The 16820-nt window shown below is 36.1% G+C and overlaps 1 protein-coding gene and 1 long non-coding RNA gene across 4 annotated transcripts; one reads left to right on the top strand and one right to left on the bottom strand.

The window, feature by feature from the left end:
- The first annotated feature begins 193 nt into the window (after positions 1 to 193).
- Positions 194 to 2033, top strand: LOC130956301 (uncharacterized). The gene is made up of 3 exons (XR_009077067.1): positions 194 to 241; positions 328 to 457; positions 1970 to 2033. It is a non-coding gene; the product is annotated as an uncharacterized LOC130956301 (long non-coding RNA).
- A 1080-nt stretch (positions 2034 to 3113) lies between these two features.
- Positions 3114 to 8891, bottom strand: LOC130954946 (pentatricopeptide repeat-containing protein At2g36730-like). 3 transcript variants are annotated; one of them, XM_057881720.1, is made up of 6 exons: positions 6086 to 8891; positions 5903 to 5971; positions 5705 to 5759; positions 5326 to 5529; positions 4619 to 4760; positions 3114 to 3137 (listed from the first exon to the last, which is right to left on the bottom strand). In XM_057881720.1, exon 1 carries the CDS (start codon positions 8431 to 8433, stop codon positions 6982 to 6984), a length of 1452 nt encoding a protein of 483 aa, XP_057737703.1. In that variant the 5' UTR covers positions 8434 to 8891; the 3' UTR covers positions 3114 to 3137; positions 4619 to 4760; positions 5326 to 5529; positions 5705 to 5759; positions 5903 to 5971; positions 6086 to 6981. The 3 variants fall into 3 exon arrangements, with proteins under 3 accessions (XP_057737703.1, XP_057737704.1, XP_057737702.1); XM_057881721.1 differs by lacking the exon at positions 3114 to 3137 and having other exon boundaries at positions 4105 to 4760; positions 6086 to 6301; positions 6446 to 8891; XM_057881719.1 differs by lacking the exon at positions 3114 to 3137 and having other exon boundaries at positions 4105 to 4760.
- Between the last annotated feature and the right edge of the window lie 7929 nt (positions 8892 to 16820).

Here is a 16820-nt window from a genome sequence, read left to right as displayed (position 1 = left end):
CCGTAACTTCTCCGTCCGAGCTCCGATCGCCGCACCGTTTACGGCCACGTGTTCACTGCGTCGAGCTCTACATTTCTACCGGAACAATTTCTTTGGTAAGCCATTAATCACTTCCAGCCACTCTTTTCCCCCAATTTTCAAATAATTGGAAGAGATGTTGAATTTCTTTGATTTCTGATATTTTAGGATCTAATTAGCTTGAGGAAAACGTTCATTCTTGCTTATGTGAAGCTTGGGTAAGGTGAGGATACGGTAATTCTATTTTATTTTCTTTGAATTCGAGCTTTGAGTATTAAATTGGACATATATGTTATGAATGTGTATTAGGTTGTGAATAAATAATTGGAGCTTGAAATTGTGAATATTGGAACTTGGAGGAAGCTGATTAGTTGAATTTTGAAGGGGCTGCCTTGGTTTTAAATAATTTGCTTTGGTCGTTACGTGGAAATCGGCCAAGGTATGGTTTAGGTTTCTTGCATTTAATATATAATGTTCTGTGAAAACTTAGGCTAGACGACCATAGGATAAGTTGGAATGCAGGTGTATGTTTAATGTTTAGTAATTTTTCGATGAATATATTTGGTTGAAGTTTATTGGATAATTAGTTATTAACTTTGGATGGTGAATATTATTATATTAATTTGGAGAGAATTATGGTTGAATGTTATTGTTGATGAACATGGTTGGTTTGGTGCTTGTTGATTAACTAATGATCTGGTGAATTATTGATTTGAGGTATAACTATTGTGGAGGTTGTTGTGATAATGAGGTATTTTGTGCTAGAAGCCTAGGATTAGTGAATTATGATCCTTAGTTGAATTTTGATTGTTGGATTTGAATATTGTATGAGTATAATTGTTGATCTAAGGTAGATTTATTGTGGTGACTGTTATGATAATGAGGAAGGGTATGTTGAATTGAAAAGAAAGCAGGTTTGGACCCGAAAAGGGTGGCAAAGTCCGAGTTTTAGAGGAGATGCTGCTGAAATTTTATAAAAGTTAGAGATTTTGTTTATATGATTATTTAAAAGAGAATTAGACTTAAAGGGTATATGATTTGATTTTAAGTTATTAAGAAAATGAGTATGTTTTACGTTTGAAGTTTAATTCATTTAGAAAAGGATAAATTATGTTTTGAATTGGAACTATTGATGGATGGAATGGGAGATGTGACGATGAAGGATAAGGATTGAATATGTTGATGTATGATGATGAATGAGATGTAATTGAGAATAATGTGAATGTTGATGAATTATAATTGAATTATTTATATGGCTTATGAATTTGAATAATTTGAGATACGAGATTCCCTGGATCAAATGCCGTGGCTTGCCACCATGTGTATCAGGTTGAAAACTCGATACTCTGTTGACCCTACGACGTAAGTGTGACCGGGCACTATATAAATTCCCGGGAATGTTACCCCCATTGAGCAATATTGATTATTTGAGATAAAGCTATGCATAGTCTCTTGGGGATGCACGTCGGGGGACAGTCTAAGGACAATTCAGACTTGTCGGGTTGGCTGGATAACCGACAGATGAGCCTCATCAGCCATAGGACAGGCATGCATCATATGCATATTACTTGAATTACTTGCGTGTGTATTAACTGGGTGTGCCTAAATGTACTTGCCATTGTTAAATGTATATTTGTTATCTGCAGTACTTGTAACCTTCTTGTGCTTGCCTTTGTCTGTTTAGTTGTCTGTGAAAATGCATGATGGAGTTGGAGGTAAGGAGGTATGGCAGAATGGGAATTTAAATTTAAGGTTAAGTTAAGTTAGGTTTAAATATCCTTAGTAAACCACCTTTTATGACTTCTATTTAATACTTTAAGCTCTATAATCTGAGTGTCGGCGTTCTAGGATTGCCTCTGGCATTCCCAGGACCTTATATATTATGTGTGTGGCACCTTTACCATACTGAGAACCTCCGGTTCTCATTCCATACTATGTTGTTGATTTTCAGATGCAGGTCGAGAGGCATCTCGTTAGGCGTCTGGACTCTTGAAGCGGAGTGGTTACTGGGTTATTTTGTTATCCTATGATGGGTATATATGTACTTAGCTTTCTCTCCACATAACTTATTCTTTTTGATCCTCCTAGAGGTGTATGGAGAGGCAGGATTTTGTTTATGTACATTTGGGTTTTGGATATGTATATGTATGTATATATGTGTGTATATTCTCCGGCCAGTCTTGACTTCGCAGGCTGAGTCAGGAGCTCGTTATTTTGTATCTTTGACTCTCTGTTCCTGTTTTGGGTTACTTGACACTTGATAGCTGTAGCTTTCTTTGCACGCAAGTTAACTCATTTCTTGAGCGTTGCGCTTTTATATTCGCGATTTTTATTTCCTCTATTCTTCAAGGCTCCTAGCATATTATAATTCTTCTGCTATTATGTGTACTTATTTTATTTTAGAGGTCCACACCACCTCTGTTTTACGATTTAAGCGTAAAGCTTAATGTGGTAGGGTGTTACAGTGAATTATATTTTATTTTATATAATTAATTTATGTAAACAAATTTCATATCTTTTTATTTGTTTGCATTCTATTTTATTCTTTTCATTTGTTCAAGATTTGACCTTTTTATTGAATGTTGACTAGAAAAAAATATGCAATATATATCAAAGCATTTTAATAATCTGTTCATATATTGCTAAGACATATATGAAGTATATATATTACAAATTTTTAATCAATTCTTCCTAGATTAACAATGGAAGCCCCATTTCCAATCTTCCATTAGAGCGATAGGACTTTTAGACTTATCATCCTCAGATTTGATTTTACAGTTTCGAGGCACACGATCCGTTATTTTCTCATTATAAAGCTCTAATAACGTTACTTTCATGTTGTACTCTGCATTCTGAGCCTCCAATACATCGAACATCTGTTTCACAGCTCTGAGAATGACACCAGCATCATTCAGCAATTCGCCATTCTGCACAATAAAGAGCACAGAAGGATAATTGGATTTCAATACAAAATATTTGAGCAGACATAAAAAGCAGTTAAAATAGGAGAATATTGAATATCTCCTGCACTGCCGATATCCTGCACCACCGGTATTTCCAATTGGAGGTGTTTGATATGAATTTCTCAAAAAGGAGGAACATTTCAAGCAACGAATTTCCTGTCAAAAATAAGAACATTCGTTACCAGCCAATACATGATTTCAAAAAAGGATAAGTCAATAGATATTATAACTATACAGGCATCGAGTCATAAGCCTGCACCACTCTCTCATGATACATAAAGAGATTGATACACGATTCCAATGGTAGGATTGAATAATTGGTGATAGATTATTCACCAATTTATAATATTAATATTAAAGATAAGATAAGATCAGAGTATTTAAATCAAAATAAAGTCTTAAAAATTGAAGATAGAATTCAAAGGTAGATGAATAATAAGATAATAATTTATAAAAACGATAAGAAAATTGAAAATGGCGTAATACACAATTCAATTGATTGGGTAACACGATTGAATTGGGTAAATCCATATTGTTTTGATGACTTCAATCAATTGGGTAACACAACCAATCGATTGAATTGTGAGATCTCAAGTTGCTTTGGAGCATTCAATCGATTGAATTTTAAAAAACCAACATTTTAGTCATCGTTCAATCGATTGGGTAATATGACCAATCGATTGATTTTTGCGAAAACCATGTTGCCTTACAATTTTCAATCAATTGTTTTGTGATAACCTGTAGTAGAATCGATTGAGTTATAGGAAACCTGAAATTCAATCGATTGTTTTGATAATCCAATCAATTGATTTTCAAATAAACACTATTTCATAGCCATGGACGAACGTCACAGATCAAATATAAACTTTTAATCGATTGGAATGACCAAAAAATTTATTACAATCAATGGAAGATCTAATTCGTTATTGTTTTTTATTTTGATTGTTAATAAACATAATAGTGAATGATAAAATAATAATTTATAAAATAAAAAATAATTTTTATAATTAAATAAAATATATAAAATTAATTTATAATTAAAATTAAAAAAATTATTTAACAATTATTAAAAAAACTTAAAAAATATGTTTTAAAAAATATGTTTTATTACAAGACCATTTAATTTAACAAAGAGAAAGTATAGGAAGCCAATGGTTTAAGCGTACAATGTGTACAATGGAGGTTTAGGAAGTATTAGAGATATGACCATTAATGTTACATTGTCTTGTCAAGTTACATTTTTGAGATGAGTGGTTTTAGATATGACATTAGAGCTCTAGATCCGAAAGGTCAAGAGTTCGATCTTTGGTGAACCTCAAAATCAATTCATTTTATTCATGAACCAAAATTTAGCCCATTGTACACATTGTACACTTAGGCCATTGCACTACCCTTTAACAAATGGTACCATCGAATCTTAGCCGACTTACACGGTTAGGAATCACTTCCTGCAACTTTGCAGGTTACCAGATGCGTAATCTTGAATATTATAATTTCCTCCTTCCTACAAGAATCAGCGCGATTTCTTTCCTTTTTTTTTCCCTTAAAATGTTATGAAAAGTTAGCACCTATAAGCTATAGCCATAACTACCACAAATCACATGGTTTGCATCCCCTGTCTCTGTCCGGTTCCTTACATGCTCATCTGCGTAGCTTTACGGTCCAGTTTTTCCATTGTCGTCTGTCAGTGGCGTGTCAACCATTGAATATGTTAGGCCACAACTGCAACCTCCTTTAGTTAATGTTTTGCTTGTAAGCCAATACATAGAGAGCCGCAGCCTGCATCAGTTCACAATAGAATGAAAAATTTAAATCTTTCACTTGCTATTTATATGTTCAATAATTCTTTTAATAGATAATTATGATTTTGCTCTCAAAGAGGAATAGAGTCATGTTTGAAGCCTGGCTTCCCCTAAACATATAAGTTAGGAAAATTATTCTTCCTCATATCTATCTCAAGATTAATGAGATTTTTTCTCTTCTCAAATATCATTTGTCAAGAAAAGTAGTGATTCTACTAACCATAAGCTATTGTCAGTCCAATCCAACGCACAATGTTGCTCATTAATTACATATGAGAAAATATATTTAATTTCTTGATACTAATACTCCAGTGGCAATTATAAAAATATATTTAATTTGGAAAACACGTAGAAATAATCATAGCAGACTCTACAATTTTTTAAATGAATTTGATGAAACCTGTGGCACCATTCAAAAACAGGGACCATAGGTCATGAGATACGTACTAAATGATTCACACCAATCATCTTTTGGGACTAATAAGCCTGAACTCAAGTTCTATACTGTGATAAACCAAATAAGAAAAACTATGGCATCGAACCTTGGAAACAAATTACGGTAGCTAAAGGAGGACAAATCCTTTATTTGGAATCCTTAGTCTTATTCTCCTATTTGGTGTCCCTTGGCATGAGCAGTCCTTTAGTAGCGATTGTGTCATTGCTGGATCCACCCATGGGAGTGCTGATTCATCTCGCATGATAATAGCATTCTTTAGGATCTCTGCATAACAATCATCTTCATCTACCTACATGTTACCACAACACCATAATCTCAGCCAATTCCATCACATTTTCCAACCACAGATCACAGCTTATATTTTTCCATTTAAATTTTGTCTAGTTTACACTTTTAGAATCACATACCATAACATATCAAGTGATTTCACATATAGAAAAGAAATATTGAAAAAAGAAATTAACTGTCTCAATTTGCCTCCTCCTGAAGGGTAAAAGTCAGGTTTCCATCTTCAACAACCTTGAGAAAATAATAGAAAATGTTACTACTTACTACCAACTTGAACAAAATCTCAGCATTGAACATTAAATTAAAATTAACAGATAAAATGAAACAAATAAGCTTAAATAAGTGAAAATCTGATTTTAGGGGAAAATAAAAACCTTAAACACTGTCCATCTCTTTCTCAACCTTGGGCTGCATTTCGTGGAAGGCCCTAGCTTTCTTCTTCTCTGCTTCAGTGGGAAGATGGGTTAGTAAAGATAGGTAACAGAGTATTTAGTAGATGTAAACAATTATATAAGCTTTTAAAAGAAAAATAGTGAAAATAATTCACAAAAACTCACCTGAATGTATCTTCTTTGAGATTGAGGCATGATGAACACGGTTCAAAACAGAGAAGGTAGATATGCTGAAGAAGTACCAACTTTGTAAGGTTAAGGCTACTACTTTCTGCAAGTCGGACCAGGCAGAGGTAGACGGTGTCGATGTCACTGGTGCCGGGGAGGAAACGAAAGTAAACACCAAATGAATCCCAAAAATTTGAAGCTACTTCTTCAGAGCTGCAGATCATAATGACTAAGAGAGAGATTCAAATCATGGAGTTGAAATGGAAAAAGATTCAATATTACTGGAGCTATTCTTTTTGGGAAAATCCCGCTGAGCTTCATATTTCAAATTTCACAGCTGCTGTTTTGATAACTTACACATGTCATACAATGAAAGCTAGCACTTGTCAACCATTGGACGTGCCACTTGTCGAGTAAAGGACCTACTACTACTCTCCTATTATATATTAAATATTAATATTAATAATAGATAGATAGATAGATAGATAGATAGATAGATGCATCTTTCTCCTAATAGGAGCATAGGAGTTCCTTGTTTGTCTGAAAAGCTTCTACGTTATCTGAATCCCACAATCGTTCAGTAATGTTGACATTAGCCATACCAAAGCATAACTCTGTCCAAAATTTTAATATTGGCAATTCCATTTTGAATGACACTACCTCAAGCAGTGCTTATGTTCTTGCGACTAGGATGCGACAATCAGACATTAATAAGTAGTACTGCAACACCACCTTTTCGGCAACCACCTCAACTAATTTTGGTCTTCCAAGTAGCAGAAACAGTTCAAACAGAAGTGATTTAGGATTTAATCAGGCACATTTGAGCAACTTAAGTCTACTCATTTGGTTAATTATGACAATTGAAAAAACGAAATCTTTTGGACAATGCTCAATTAAGTAGCAACAAGGCTCCACCCTGGAGTTTTCTTTAGTCTTTCTTCTTTCATAACCTTCCTCAGTCTCAAAACTTCATTCCATTGTCCAGCCTCCGCATATATATTCGACATAGCAACATGAACACCATGATTATGAGGTTCCAGAGCAAGGATTTCTTTTACGACTCTTTTAGCAACCTTGGTATTTCCATTATTTTTGCAAGCTGCCAACAAAGCTCCTAAAATAACAATATCAGGCTTCCAAGGCATTCCTTTTACCAGTTCCTCTGCCTCTATCAACTTACCCTCTTTTCCAAGAAGATCCACCATGCACCCATAATGTTCAATCTTTGCGTCAACCCCATACACATGTTTCATCGAATAAAAGATCTCACGACCAACATCAACCAAGCCAGCATGACAACAAGCCGACAAAACCCCTAAGAAAGTGACATTGTTAGGAACGACAGCTTGCTCCTCCTTCAGCTTCTCAAAGAGACCAAGAGCATCTTCAACATGTCCATGAGCAGCCAAGCCAGAGATCATCACATTCCAAGTAACCACATTTTTCTCAATCATTTCATCAAACAACTTCCGAGCCATAACAATCTCCCCATTCTTTGCATACATGTAAACCAACGCCGTCCCAATAATCACTTTCACCTCAAACCCCTTCACCTTCATGAACTCATGAATCCTCTGTCCAAGCTCAAGATACCCCGCCCGAGCGCAAGCCGATAACACTGAAGCCAGCGTCGCAGCATTGGGCTCCAATCCATCCCCAATCATCTCATCAAAAAGCCCCAAAGCCTCATCATAACAGTGATTCTGAGCATACCCACAAACCATCGTCGTCCAAAGACTCAAACTCCTGTCCGACATTTCATCGAACATAAGGCGCGCACGGGTAAAATCTCCGGAAACAGAGTAACCCCTGACCAAACCATTGCCCACGTGGGAATCAAAGCACAGCCCGAATTTCAGCACGTGTGTGTGAACCTGGGTACAGGCTGGCAGGGAGGGAATGTTAGAGCAGGCCTTAAGGAGAAAGGGGAAGGTGTGTTTCCCTGGAATAGCGCCTAGCTTCCTCATGGAGACGTAAAGGCAGAGAGAGTAATGGGGATTGGGGCTAGAGGCGTGGGCGCGGATGAGGGTGTTCCACATGAAGGTGTTGGGTGGGTATGGGAGGGAGGAAAAGATTCTAGACGCGAGGGTGAGGTCGGCGAAGGGGGAGAGGGCGGAGGAGGAGAGGAGGCGGCTGGCGGCGAAGGGGTCTTGGCGGATGTGGCCGGTAAGGATCATCTGGGCGTGGACTTGATTGAGGTGGTGTATTGTGGTGCATTGGTCGGCGAGGAGAGAGAGACTAGGAGGAGTGGGCGGCGGAAGTGGAATGGTTGAGAAGGTTCGTGGCGGCGGTGGTGAACGGGGGAAGCGGTGTTTGAGCGAGAAGTGCAGTTTTGGCGGCACCATTCGAAGAAAGGTTGTTGGTGATCACTGATCAGAGACTCGGAGTTTCCCAAGGTATCCGCTACCGGCGGCAGCAAGGCAAGGTTGTTACCGATCGGAGCTCGAGTCTATTGCTGACCGATCAGTTGCTTGGTGTACAAGGCGGCATTCAATTCCCCACACAGAAGGATGAAGTGACCATTCAACAAGCTAAGTGCACTTTCTCTGATTCTTAATTTCTTATCGTACATATATGCATGTTATTTGAGTTTGACATCAACTCGTAAGCTTTTTTATGAGTCAAACCTTTACATTGTGGCAAGTGGCAACTTAACAAATGATCGTGAAGACACGCATCCAAATTTAACGAAGGTTGTGACTTGTGAGTGTTCTCTTACCCATTTCAAATCAAGAAACAGAATAGACACCCAAAATAAAATCAAGAAATAGAATACTTATTCTCCTCTAATGACGCACGAAGGATCCTCTCCCTCATTCACATAAAAATTAAAAAAAAAAACACACACACACACACATCCCAAAAAACACTCACCCAGAACCCAGAAGGCCAAAACACGAAGCATCTGCCCCTTATCCTTTGGCAAAGCACCTTGTGCCACACCTCTCCATCACCTATTTCCCTGGTGGCTTTTATAATTTTTAAATTATTTTAACTGAATTTTTCCACATTATAGTCAACGGCGAAAATTCCTATTCTAATTCTGAATCCTTTCTTTAACAAACAAAACGAAGGTTTTTTCTTTTTAGATAAAGCTGCTTAGAAAATTAAAACAGAAAATAATATAAAAAAGAAAAAAAATTGGGGAAGAGAACTCCACACAAAATGCATAGTATTATTCACATATGATGAACTAACTAATCTTTTTTCATGATTAAATGCATAATACTATTTACATGATGAACTACAACCAAATTACACAGAATCAAGTAACTAATTTCAATTTTTTTTATTTACATTTTTGACAATCTAATTAGTTGGCATCGGATACCGACATAAAGGACATAAATGACTAGTCTTGAGCCATTGCACGAGGCATTCTTGATGATATACATGCTTACAAGGCATTGATGAAACTTGTTCTGCATCATCACCATAATCAAATTCAGTTAGACAAATACTGCACCTCTCTGCTAGGTGGTTATTATTTTCAAGCTTCACTTTCTCAAGAGACTCAATGGCATTCTTGGACGCAGGAACCATCTTAATATTATTAGTATCTCCCATGGACTCTTCAATGATTAAGTCGGTGATTATGTTGTCGTAGTCATCAACTTCCAATGACAAATTCTGGATACTCAAGTCATCAACGTACAATCTAGAATTCTGGATAATAATGTCCAAATTCAAATTGAACAAACGAAAATCAGGTCTTTCATAGAGGAATCCGGAACGACGAGTTTGAATTATGGCTTTGGCATAGGATATAATATCTGGCATCATGTTATGAATCAAGACGATTGGTATAATAGCATCAGGGAAGTGCATTTGCATGTGTGATGAACCGTTTTGAAGGAATGCTTGCGCTTGGATTAGAATTGAGGATGCAAACGAATCAATGGCTCCTAACACTGGTGGATGTGATTGTGGTTGTTGATGATGAGTCCAGCAAGTTTGATGCGTAACTTGTACCTTGAGAATGAAGTAATCTGTTATTTGATCTCTCATGAGGGTTAGATAATGTTGCAAATCTGCCTCCAGTTCTTGTAACAATGGGGGAGATGACACTTCCCAAAAGAAAGTAAATGCCGAAGTCATGATTATGAAATTAAGAACTGCTTTGATGCTTCGAGTTTACTAGAAATATTGGAAACTTTCTTTAATAGAAATAAGAATCAAACTGAGAATTAATCCTTGTTGCTTTCTGCTTACTTATATATACAAGGCTTCTAGTACGATTTGGTTAACGGTAATCCTAGAGGCAGGATATTTTCTTGTGATTTGTAATAATTAATTAGTTATCGTTTATTGATATGAAATTATACAATTTTTTTTAATAATTAAAATATTAATTAAATTTTAATAAAAATATTAACCTTTTAGACTTTTTCTTTAGTTTTTAGATATTAATTAACCGAATCACTTTTTTAGTTCAATTAGGATAGTAATTGTTCATGCATTGACCCAACGTTAGGGTTCAGGTCTAAATAAACCAAAAGGTCCAATTCAAAGATTGGCTTTCGCTACCTACCGACTTTCTCAGAAGAGGTTGGGTTCAATACAGACTCCATCCTGAAGAAGTCAGGCTTGAAGAATAACTGGCAGATAACATTCATTTAAATAAGTAACTGCCCCTAAAATCTCTCAACCCACTTCCATGAGCCATATCTCAACTATCCTAAGTTCAAGGGACGATTATCCACCTTAAAAGGTGGCACTACTTCAACGGTGGTTATTGGTTTACTGCTATAAATACCCTGACACCCCTCAAGTATCTCTAAGTTCTAATACTCTCTAAACTTGCTTAGATCCTTGCTGACTTAGGTATCGGAGTGTCTTTGCAGGTACCCCATATTCTCTCATACACATAAGTCGGACGGATGCTCTCAGACGCGAACCTAGTCAAAGAGTTTTCTCCCTCAGATGATTGGGCCAACCTAACAAGTCCAGCTCATTGACCTCCGGTTACCCATCGTAACATTGGCGCCGTTGTCGGGGACGTGGAGCTCAACCCTTGATAATGGCGGATGATCAACAAGATGGTCAGACAGCCACTCGACATGAATAAGATGCAAGCATGTCAAAAAAAAGCTGGAATATAGTTTCTATGGATACCAGAAATCCCGTAAAAAACTTCTCCCAATGGGCAGAGGATATCAGATAGGGATGATGATTCTACTTCTACAGTTAAATTGGATTAAATATACCAAATGGCAGAAACGAGGATAATACACTCGTAGACACCAACCATGGTGGATGGGAAGCCATAAATTCATCATCATCATAAAAAAAAGGCGAAAAAGGGAACATGACTGATCCCAACCTCTTCGTGGAATAGGATGGACAACGATATCTATGCCGACTTACAACCTCGGAAAAATCCATGATACACCCACTCATGGTAATGGAGCAGTTGCATATTTCAGATACACAGATTTTATCAATAAATAAAATGTCTCATATTGGGCAGAGATTTTATCAATAAATAAAATGTCTCATATTGGGCAGTAATTGAAGAAGGAATGAAAAACATTGTTGATAAAAATAATGAAACCTTTCTTTTCAATTTATGCCAAAAAATACAGCATCAGCCGATTTGAATGCAACCCAATCCGACAATGGATTGATGAATCCAGTTTTTTTTTCATCGGATTCACATATCAATCACAACAAAGCATTGTAGAATTTGATGTTGTTTGCACACCAATCAAGATGGATGGCATTTAGAAAGAAAGCACACCACAATCAAAACAAAAGAGAAGAAAGCACCGTCCCAAGGTTACTGTAGAAAGCAAACTAAGACGAACTCAAGCTAATTGAATAAAAGAATTTTCAATTCAGAAAAATCAATTGGCAAAAAAAGTTACGTGAAAAAAGAAAAAAAGGAGAATAAACGAAAGTCCTACTACTCTAGCAGAAGAAGCAACTAATCTGATTAAAGACTTAATGGCAGAATCTACAACAAAAAATGGAGATCCTTGAAAAATGAGTTAGAACAACGAAGAGAATCGAGAGCCAACTCCAAAAAAAGCTTCCCAATAGAAGAGAGATTACAAATAAATCAAGAAAGCTGGAATTCGAGACAAGGAAAAAAGAAAGTCATGATGACAAAGACTTAGTCTTCATTGGAGGGGACGATCTTTTCTCTAAAAGAGGTCACACGTGCAAAGGTTCCAAGAAATTTCCAACATCCCAACGTAGATTTCTATGATGGACCTACTAATCCACATAGCCATCTCAGCAATTTCAAAGAAGTCTCCAGATCGGAAATTACTGTACAAATTCTGAGTTTAGAGCTCACAGAGAAAAAAATTCGACTTCTTTTAGAGCTCACAGAGAAAGCCCGACCTCTTTTAAAGGTCAGACTCTACAATGAGGTCAAAAACCTCCAAACTAATAAAGAAAAATCAGACTTCTTCTAGATCCCACAAAGAAAGTCCGATCTCTTTTAAAGGTTAGACTCTACAATGAGGTCTAAAACCTCATTGCTCACAAAGAAGAATCCGACCTCTTTAGAGCCGACAAGTAAAATCCGACCTCTTTTTGGAGTTTGTAAAAAAATCTGACCTCTTTCATGATCAACTCTACAATGAGGTTAAAAACCTCGAACATTACCAGAAAGAAATTCCGACTTCTTCTAAGGGACAGACTACAATAAGGTTTAAAATCTCTGAACTTATGAAGAAAAATCCGACCTCTTTTGAAGGTCAGATTTTACAACATGGATGGATAAGCTGAGCTTACAAAAAAAGTCTGACCTCTTTCTCGAGGTACGACTTCAAGAACCAGATCCCAAGCAAAAATGGCCATGAGAAGGTCATACGAAGAAATTTCTCAACTGACGACCTCGTTTTGATCCAAAAATGACATCGGACAAAAATCGGATGAAGAAAAACCAACACCAAAATGAAAAGATTCCAACAAAGTCACTTAAGACTTAGAAAAGAACTACTACAATATATTCGACTTAGTCAAAAACAATCTACTTAGATTGTGCCATGTCTACAATAAAAGGGATACTACAGCTAGAAAGCGCACCTTACTTCCTAATGCACACTTTTTCTAATTTAAAGTGACAAGATCCAAAGTGGTGTAAGAAGTTATAAATACAAATCGTGGTCTGGCCTCATTAAGCCATTTGTACTAAAACAAGTTGGCAAGGGGCAAACCTAAAACGAATCGCAAAAATAACTTGAGGACAATGTGATGATAATCAAACTTCAACACGAAGAGAATGTAAACCCGACCTCGCAACAATTTGTTTAAAACAAATTGAAAGATGGTGATTTGTAAGAATGTCTCCTCAAGCCAAGAGATAAGTATTCGATCTTACTAGGTCGACACAGCAAGTATAAAACAAGTTATTCGACCTTCCAGAAAGAGAGTCCAAAATAACTTGTAAAAATCACATAGCAACAAATAGTAAGATTCAAGAATGGCATGACTGAATGTTCGAGTCCGACTTCATGAAGCTTGACCTCGAGTAGGGGAACTGGCTTATTATAAGAGCCAAGTCCAAAATTATTAAAAACCAAAGACAACATACTACAATAATATCAGAGCACGAAAGAAGAACTCGGCCTCCTTCCAAAAATCTGAAAGCAAACTCAGATAAGAAAAGATGCTTTGAGAAATTCTACAAGAAAGTTGGTAACAATCAAGTTCAAAAAAAAGCTTGACCTCCTTCTAGAAATTCGAGAGCAAACTCGGATAAGAAAAGAGCTTTTGAGACAAAGGATGGCTACAAAAGACCTCATCTTGATAGGAAATAATATCGGGTTACAGAGGTCAGGCAAAGGAAAGCAGACAGCAAACTGGATAGGACCCTAGAAGTCTTAAGAAAGGGGTTACTACAAAATGTCCAACTTGAATGGAGCTGAGCTCCCAAGGTCGTGACATGCTTGCAATTTGAAGAGGAATTTTTATTAGTATTTCTACGACACGCACCGACTTAAGCTCGAAAAACCGCAAAAATCCGTTGCCTGACCCACAAGGTTGGCAAGATAAAGCGACGAGGTACAAATAGGTGTAAAGAGATTATAAAAGACGATCATAAGAACTCGGCAATAAGATGGCAAATGACTAGTAAGTCGGAAAAGCCACCGAGCAGAATAAAATGTATCGCAAAAATAACCTAAGTTAAGAAAATGATTCAATGACAAGTCAAATTGATCGTCCAAACTAAGTAATGGAAATTCCCCCCTCTAAATCCTAAAAGTATAAGGTTCCCAGTAAAGGATCATGCCAAAATCTCACGGCTCAACAACAGATGAGTTAACCTAGGTTATAAAGGCAAGCCTAACGAAAACCTAAAGACGAAGGATAAAACACATTTAAATCTTGAGAAAAAGGTTCAAACAAAGGCTCAAACCCCTTTGAAATGATTTTAGCAATGCAACAAGCAAAGAAAGTTGGTAAAACCCACCTAAAGGGACCAATATCAAGTAATATGAAAGTTATTGAAGTCCTTTGTTAAAGGAAAAAAAGACAACCATATTTTCAACGAACTTGTGTCAAGTCGTATCAACCTGAAAGCAAAGCTTTAAAAATGATTTGTATCAAAATGAATCACTAAAGTAAAATCAAAACAAAAATCTTTCAACCAAATAACTCGTACAGAAATGAGTTGAAATGGAAAGAAAGGATTGTAAACGTTTTTGAACAAAGTCAAAACGTAAAAACTATCCTCCAAAACAACTTAGGTAAAATGAGTTGTATCGTACACAAGGATAAAACCATTGTAGAAACTAAAAAGAGAAGGGAATAAGCATATAATCCCTTCACTTAAGGCACCAATTTATGCTCGACAAAGCGCAAAAATCGTGAGCCGACCTTTTCAATGGTCGCTCGGATAAAGCGACGAGGTTCAAATTGGTGTCCAATGATTATAATACGGCTTGATGATTTAAAACAACTCAAGCTCATGAGTTGAACAAAATTGAGTAAAAAATAACCATATGATCTAAGCAATTTGTATTAAAACAAATTGCGCAAAACAACTTGATATATAACGAGTTGTGCTTCAAAAAAGTGACTTGTATAAAAAACAAGTCATCTATAAAAAAACTTAGAATGAATGAGTTCAACAGATCATTCAGAGGCTTCACTTGATACTCCTATCCGCTTTATTGCTCGAGTCCGACTTCATAGAGCTCGACTTCGAACAGGGGCATAATGGTTAAAGCAACGAAGTCCGATGGTTATAAAGATGATCTGATACTTTAAAAGGACTCAAAATAAACAATTTGTACTTGAAACAAGTTGTGAAGTCCTAAAAATAGCCCGAATTTAAATGAGTTGTATGAAATTAGATCAAGAAATAGCCACGTTTTAATTAAACGATTTGAAATGAAACAAATCGTAAGACCTTAAAACTACTCGCATCGAACAAGCTAGACGAGGTTATACTCAGAAATAATTACGAGTTTTGAAATATACGATTTGTATCAAAACAAGTCGTAAGAAATCAGAATAAGTTTCAGAAAGGTGATTTGTATTAAAAACAAGTCATGTATCTTCAAAACAACTCGAATTGAACGAGTTGTACGAAACTAGGACAAGAAATATTTTTTGGTTAAGCATGATGTGCTTAAACCAGTCATACAGAGCCTACAAGCCTTAAATAACTCGAAAAGAATGAGTTGTACCAATCTTCTCATACTCGTTTACGCATGAACCCTCTTCTTCTTCTTCGCCTTTTTCTTCGCATTCCTCCTCCTCCTCCTCCTTCTTTTTCGCATTTCTTTTTCTTCACGTATTTTCTCCTTATCGTCATACTTTTGTTGTTGTTGCTGCTGTATTTTTTTTCTTTTCCTCCTTCTCTCCCTGGTGAAGAAGCAGTAGAAGGTGAAGAAGAAGAGTTTTGAATTATGCAGAATATAAATGAATTGAACATGTTATTATGGTAAAATAATTGTAATGAATGGAAAATTATCCATTATATAAATTCAAATTTGAACAGGTTTCTACATAATGATCCGAATATGTACTCATGGTGAAATAATTGTATAGTACTGAGTGAATAAAACATAATCCATTATATAAAATCAAATTCAAACAGTTTTCTGCATAATGAACTGAACACAGTACTCATGGTGAAACAATTGTATAGTACTGAGTGAACGAAACATAATCTATTATATAAAATCAAATTCGAACAGCTTTCTACATAATGAACCGACTCATGGTGAAACAATTGTATAGTACTGAGTGAATAAAACATAATTCATTATATAAAATCAAATTCAAACATCTTTTTGCATAATAAACCGAATACGTACTCATGGTGAAACAATTGTATGGTACTGACTGAACGAAATATAATCTATTATATAAAATCAAATTCGAAATAGCTCTATCTATAATTTAGAGATTATCAATTCAATTCAATTCAGATTCAGAACATCTGCGTCCATTCAATTCAATTCAATTAAGCAATTGCATTCCATTCAATTCATATGAAAAAATAATGTTTGTGTTGTTGGTGATGACAATAACAAAAGAGGAGAAAAGGAAGAAGAGAAGGAGGACGAGGAGGAGGAGAAGAATCTGCGTGTGCGAAGAAGGAGGAGGAGGAGCAGGTATACGTGAATTTGAAAGAACAAGAAGATGACGTATGGGCGTATTTGAAAGAAGAAGAAGAAAAAGCGCATGGGAGGAGAAGAAGAACCGCGTGTAATGACGCTCTTTTAATGAGATTAGTTTTTGTTGGTGTTGTACCTACTTGGATAAA

Source organism: Arachis stenosperma, chromosome 10, assembly GCF_014773155.1.
Source record: "Arachis stenosperma cultivar V10309 chromosome 10, arast.V10309.gnm1.PFL2, whole genome shotgun sequence".
Taxonomy (NCBI): domain Eukaryota; kingdom Viridiplantae; phylum Streptophyta; class Magnoliopsida; order Fabales; family Fabaceae; genus Arachis; species Arachis stenosperma.
The sequence above is the reverse complement of the archived record's forward strand: the minus strand, read 5'-3'. Positions and strand labels throughout refer to the sequence as shown.